The sequence below is a fragment of the Symphalangus syndactylus genome, chromosome 8 (assembly GCF_028878055.3).
Source record: "Symphalangus syndactylus isolate Jambi chromosome 8, NHGRI_mSymSyn1-v2.1_pri, whole genome shotgun sequence".
NCBI lineage: Eukaryota > Metazoa > Chordata > Mammalia > Primates > Hylobatidae > Symphalangus > Symphalangus syndactylus.
This window is the reverse complement of record NC_072430.2, coordinates 74,638,805-74,645,023: the sequence shown is the minus strand read 5'-3', so window position 1 is coordinate 74,645,023 and position 6,219 is coordinate 74,638,805. Positions and strand designations below refer to the sequence as shown.

The following is a 6,219-nucleotide window of genomic DNA, read 5'->3' as shown; positions in this document are numbered from 1 at the left end:
ATTCAAATATTAGAAAATATCAAGGAGTTAGACACTTGATAAAACATCTGTAAACTTCAAAGCTTCAACTTTTAGAGAAAGGCGAGACACTTAGACAAAAAAGACCCTATTTCCACATTTCCAAAACATGAGGATTCCTGGCTCTTACCTGAGAAAATCTTAGACTACTTCAATGATTAAAAACATAATAAAATTCAGATACAAAATGGAACTAAACGTCTTGGCCTAGCCAGAAATTCCTGGGTGGTTACTGTGAAATAAAACTTGTTAAAATTTCCATCGCAAGATTAAGAAGAAAACAAGCAAGACAACGCTGGGTATCGTGACGGGACTGAAATACAGGAGTGGCGTCTGGGAAACTATCTTCTTGGTTCTTTCCCAGGCAAAGACCAACCTGAACAAGGGTCCCGTTTCTCTGTACCTCTCCACAGTCTCACCTGTGAACAGACCCTCACGCCTCTAATACCTCTCTTAACACCAGCATAGTTGTGACCTGTCCCGAGAGTACCAACAAATAGAAAGCCACAGGGAATTCGTCAGGTAAAAACAAACTTGGAAGAGAAAGTCTCGGGTGAATCCTAAGGCCGCATGAGAAACTCAAGTTGTGATTGGAAAATCTTGCCCTACCTCTTTACCACAAAACGGAATTGCCTGCCTTTTTCCATTCCTGAACCCAACACATTTGCCCAGATCCTTCCAAACCAAAGAAGCCTCCGACACAGGCAGACTATGGGAACCATCAAATTCCCGGGGAAACCCGACCGCTTAGTACAGCCACCCAGAAGAAGAAAAGATCAAATGAGACCGGCTCAGCGGGGTCTTCCTGTAGTGACCCCTGAGTTAACGTATTTATTTTCACGCTGCAACTGCTGATCACTTTACAGAGACATATCATGCTGTAGCTCTGCATGGAGCTGAAGACAAAAGCAACGTTTTTATTAATGTTATAATTATTATAATTATCTTTAACAAAGCTATTAAATAACCTGTACAAAGCCCAAACCGGTCCTAGCGAAAACCCAAGCACTATTTCAAATCTCCCAAGTTCCTTTCGCTTCAATTCAGCAGCATTTCCTATATACAAGGCCAGCCCAGGGTGGTCCCCCAAAACTGTAGGTCTCCCTGACGGTGGGAACGGTTTATAGTTTGGAACCGCCCTGGCGTAAGGCAGAGCTCCCAATTATAATCCAAATGCCTCAGCCCCAACCCTACCTCCCCGCTCCTGGGAACTGGGTCCCTATGTCCGAGGGCAGGGGAAGTTGGGAGCCTAGCTCCATTTCGGGAAGCAGGCAACGGAGAGGGTTCGTCTGCTGAGTCTCCCCTCCGCCAGCTGCCCACAGGTCCCCGGATCTCCCGCAGAGGTGCTGGGAAGGGGGTCCACCTCCGGGAGGGCTCACAGGTCCCGCGCGTCCTCCCGCTTAACCCCGGCCTCAGCGACTTTGAGCTTCTTATTCTGGTGAGTCTTGACGTGCTTCGCGAGGTGGTCGCTGCGCATGAAGCGCTTGCCGCACTCGGGACAGGCGAAGCGCTTCTCCCCCGTGTGAGTCCGCAGGTGCCGCTGCAGCTCGTCCGAGCGCGTGAAGCTCTTCCCGCAGAAGAGCCAGTTGCACACGAAGGGTCGCTCGCCCGTGTGCCAGCGCAGGTGCGCCTTCAGGTGCGACGTCTTCCCGTACACCTTGCCGCAGCCTGGCACGTGGCACACGTGCTGCTTCTTCTTGCCCGGCTCCGCCTCGGGGGCGCCGCCCGCCGCCTGGCAGTTGGGACAGCGGCAGCGGCGGCACCTCCTGGCCGTGGCCGCCAGGGGGGCCTTGGTCTGCAGCAGCGCGGCGATCTGGCTCTGGTACTGCGCAAAGTCCGACGGGCCCAACACCAGGCCTCTTTGCAGGGCGGCGGCGGCCGCAGCAGCAGCGGCCGCAGAGGCGGGGAAGCGGGGCGCGTGGGGGGCCCCGGCACAGGCGCTGGAGAGGCCGCTTCCAGGAACCCCGGAGGCCCCCGGCCCGGCGCCCGCCTGCGGGATGCTCCACCACGGGAGGTCGTCGGGGGCCGGGTTGGGTGACAACTGGCGGCAGGTGGGCGGCGGGGGCGGTGGCGGCGGCGGAGGCAGCAAGTTGGAGTAGCCTGGAGGGAGCGCGGCCTGCGCCGCGTAGGGCACGTAGGCGGGCGCGCAGCTGGCGGGCAGAGCCGCCATGCTCGAGGGCAGCATCTTGACCGGCGAGAACTCGTAGGGGTACGAGGGGTCGGCGGGGGGTGTGAGGGGAAGCTCGTGCGCAGCGCCGAAGGACGGCTGCAGGTGCGTCTTCTGCGGCGTCAGCCCCAGGCTGGGGTGCGGGGGCGGCAGTGCGCCTGGCGAGTGCGCCGGCATGTCGGCGGTCCACGGGTGGAAGAGCCTGGAGGGTGAGCCCAGCGCGGGGTCGTAGGGCACCTGCAGGAAGTCCGGGGGCGCCGCCACGCCCGGCTGGCCGATGCGGCTACAGGTGGCGGCCAGCAATGCCAGGGGCGAGTGCTTGCCCAGATCCGGGGAGGCGCTGGGGGTGCGGTCCTGCATAGGCGGCGAGGGAGGGCGGAGAAGAGACAAAAGGTTAGCTCCAAGCGCGGACTCCGGGCCAGCCCGCCGCCCCCACGCCCGCTATTATACTGCCGCCCCTCCTCCGTCCCGGCCGTCCCTCCCCCGCCACCGCACCCCACGCACGCACCCACCGGCCGCGGGAAACTTTTGGTGCCTCCGCTACCTGAACGTGTGGCCCGCGAGCGCTTCTTGCTAAACTACTTGGTGCACTGAGACGCCATCCAGCCTGAGAGGAAGCAGGCTCGAAGTGGGAGGGGGAGGCATCCGACGGGCCGCTCCCGGCTCCGTGGTAAGAGTCGGGAAACACCCACAACCCCACCGCCCAGCCGCTTTCCCTCCCATCTTTTAAGCTCTCTTGTCCTCACTGCCATCGCGCTCCTCCCTGGCCCGCCCCAGGCTGAAATCAGCAGGAGGGCCCAGCAGGGTGAGCTCCGGTCCTGTTCTCGGCCAGCCGGGCACCTCCGAACAATCCCGGATCCACGCGTCTCTCCCGCAAAGACCACACCGGATTAGGTGTGAAGTTGGCGTGGGCACCCCAGGCCTGGCTCCAGCTGCACCCATCGGCGGGGTTCTCTTTGAGGTTCAAGGTGCACGGAGTACCAGGAGAGATCCGGGCACGGCCCTTTCCACCTTTCTCCCGCCCCCTCCGGGCTCGGCCCTGACCTGGAGAAAGGCCTGCAGCGAGTCGTTCCGGAGGACGGCCACCGCGGCCATGGCTACGGCTTGCAGGCCCCTGGCTGCGGAGCGGGACGCAGCCGCCGAGGCATGGACACCCGAAGGCGAGGACGAAGGGCCGCCCAGCCTGCCTCCCTGGCGCCTGCTCTGCGCGCCGGGGACCTCCCCGCCCTCGCCCCTCGCCGCGCCCCGCTCGCTCGCCCCGCGCGCGGTCTGAGCGCTTCAGGATCACCTCCAAGAATTTGATAAGGACTTTGCTGGGCCGCCAGCCAGTCAGAGGGAAGATTTATGGCTTTGAAGTTTGCCGCTACCCAATCATCAAAGAATAGCGGCTCTTTCAGAAGCGAAAGCAAATCCTTTGAATCCACAAAGCTCCTATGGTGTGTTTGTTGGTCTGGATAAAAGAACTGCTTATTAGGGGGGATGGGAAGGGAGGAGATAAAGGCGGGACAATTAATGAAGTAATCACTATGTGGGAAATGTATATACACAAATAATTGGATTTTCCTGATCAAAGGGGGCCTTGCCGCCTGGAGACCCGCGCTTGGGTTGCTCGAGACACTCTTCCCGCCCCCCCCGCCCAACACTCATACACACACACACACACACACACACACTTGCAATTAAAGATTTGCACCGAGGCAGCGCCCAAAGTGACAAAGTGTCTTTGTTATCTATGGAAAAATCTGCCTTCGGCTTCCAGGCGCCGGACTTTGAGACCGGAAAGAGTGTAACTCTCCCCTGTATTTATTTGCACACCGTGCACCCTCGCCGCACACGCACCCGCCCGCGCACACAGCGGACCCAAGCGAGATCCCCGGTGGGGCGTGGGACCGACGGCGCCCGGCCCGCCGCGTGTCCCCCGCCCGCCGCGGTGGGGCCGAGGGCAGGGCTGTGACCTGGGGCGGGGCCGGGCGGCCGCCCAGCGCGGCGTTGGGTGGCGCGCACGCTCCAGGGCCGCCCGCCTGACGAGCGACCGGGGCTCTCCTGTGACGTTCCTGCTGGCTACCCAGAAGTTTTCTTCAGGCCACAACTTTCGCAGAGTGGACCTGGGAAAAACACCCGCGCCGCGCATACCCTCAAAGCTGAGCTTGGCAGGACACCCAAGGCGACCCGTCATGCCCACCCGAGGGGAAGAAGCTGTGCTGTCCCGCCCCCTTCTCCCTAGGCCACCCTGGACTCCCAGGAGGCCCGGGCCGGGCTGTGGGGGGCCGAAAGCCCCAGCGCTGCTGGTGATTTCTCGCCCGGAGCCCCCCCAAGCCAGCGCGCACTCTCGCAAGCCTGGCAGACCAGGAACTGCTGGAAAAAAAGGCTCGGTCGAGGAAGCCTGGTTGTTGTGGTCCCACAAACCACAAATCATATGAGAGAGGATCCCGAAGAGGGGAGAAAAGTCAGTACAAACTTGTTCTTGTCACCTTTGGGAAGCAAAAGTTCCTCAGCAGGCGCGGGGCGTGCTTTGCCCTGGGCAGGGTCGCGCTTGCAGGGGCTTGGGTGACCTCCATCCCTCACTGGCCGCTCACCTCCTGCCGAGGAGGGCCGCCTGCCTCCTCCTGGCACAGGGCGCAGGGCGCGTCCTGCCCCGGCACTGCGGACCCCGGGATCGCCTCCCCCGGGCGCGCGGGCGGGGAAGGAGGAAGAGGCGGGCGGGGAACCGCGGGGTGGCCGCCGGAGCTCGGCCTGCTCCTCTCACCCACCCACCTCTTGTCGGACACAGTCTCCACTCTCCAGGCCGCCGGCCGTGAGGGAGCCCCAATCAGTTCGCGCGCGGCCTCTCTACCCGTCTTCCTCACGGGAACCGCACCGCGACCGGGACGGACGGGAGAGGACGGACGGGGTGACCTGTCTCCCGATGCAGCGTCAGAGGTTAGCCTAACTACAACGCACTCGGAGTATGGACTGTATAAGGATGCCCTCCGCACTTCCATCAGGGGTCGGGGATGCGATGCCTCCGTGCCCACCTTCTCCCACGCCCAGGGCGCGCCTGCGGAATGAGAATATCGTACTGAAGACAGGTGGGCTGCTTGCGACCCAAATACAATGGGTCCCTCGCACATCCTGCACTCGCACGCCCCCTTCTCCCCCAACGAGTTGTCCCCTCTAAAACGCGAGCGGCGACCACACAGCCTGGCCGACCCGATCTGGCTTCTGAAGATGAGGTCGGCTGCTCTGGGAGCGGGGAAGGGGAGAGAGCTTAGTGGTTTCATCCGAGGCCTGGCCAGCCTGCTCCTTCCCACGCTTCCGTCCAGGATTTGAGTCTTGGAGAAGGGTGGGACCCGAGGGAGCTCTTTCCTGGATGCAAGTCGGAGGCCAGGGAGCCCCTTGGCACACACTCGCGCCTGCACATGCTCGCACCCTCGAAGCGATCTGGTTCTTTAGCGCTGATTTCCTCTCCAGCTCCTTTGAGCTCTTCGAAGTCCCCTTTCCCAGGGAGGAGGGCAGGGCCGGGCTAAGCAGGATGGAAGGCAGCCCTTTTTGTTGAATCTGACAGCTACTTTCCCAAAAAGGCCAGAAAAGCCATTTCACATCTCCATAGTTACGGGAATTAGCTTTTTCTCCAAGATGCCCCCATTAGCCAATTAAACCATCGGTGGGCCAACAGGGTCAAAATTAGTGGCTTGGTGGTTAAAAGCTCGGAGTCCGAGCTCTCTGAAGACATTTTTCCCGCCTTGCCACTTTCTAGTTGGTGACCTTGGCAAGCAAGGTACTCAGCCGCTGTGTACCTCAGTTTTGCGATTTGTAAAATGGGAGTTACAATAGTGCACCCCTTGTAGAGTGGCTATAGGTTTAAGAGTTAATATATGCAAGGTCTTCAGGACTGTGCTGAGCGTACAGAAGGCCCTTTCTTGAGTGGTCGCAGTTGGCTGCTCTCGGCCTCATCTCCGTTTGTGAAAACCCGCCCAGATTCCGGTCCTCCCAGGCCCCAGCTGAAGTTTGGAGAGAGGCTTTGCCGAATAGCTGCTTAGTCTCCCCCAACCCCC

At 60.6% G+C, this 6,219-nt stretch overlaps 1 protein-coding gene and 1 pseudogene across 1 annotated transcript; one reads left to right on the top strand and one right to left on the bottom strand.

The window, feature by feature from the left end:
- Nucleotides 1-3,588, bottom strand: SP5 (Sp5 transcription factor). The gene is made up of 2 exons (XM_055289678.2): nt 3,230-3,588; nt 1-2,539 (listed from the first exon to the last, which is right to left on the bottom strand). Exons 1-2 carry the CDS (start codon nt 3,278-3,280, stop codon nt 1,394-1,396), a joined length of 1,197 nt encoding a protein of 398 aa, XP_055145653.1. The 5' UTR covers nt 3,281-3,588; the 3' UTR covers nt 1-1,393.
- Nucleotides 3,589-4,359: 771 nt separating this feature from the next.
- On the top strand, nt 4,360-5,114 carry LOC129488031 (collagen alpha-3(IV) chain-like; annotated as a pseudogene).
- Nucleotides 5,115-6,219: the final 1,105 nt, after the last annotated feature.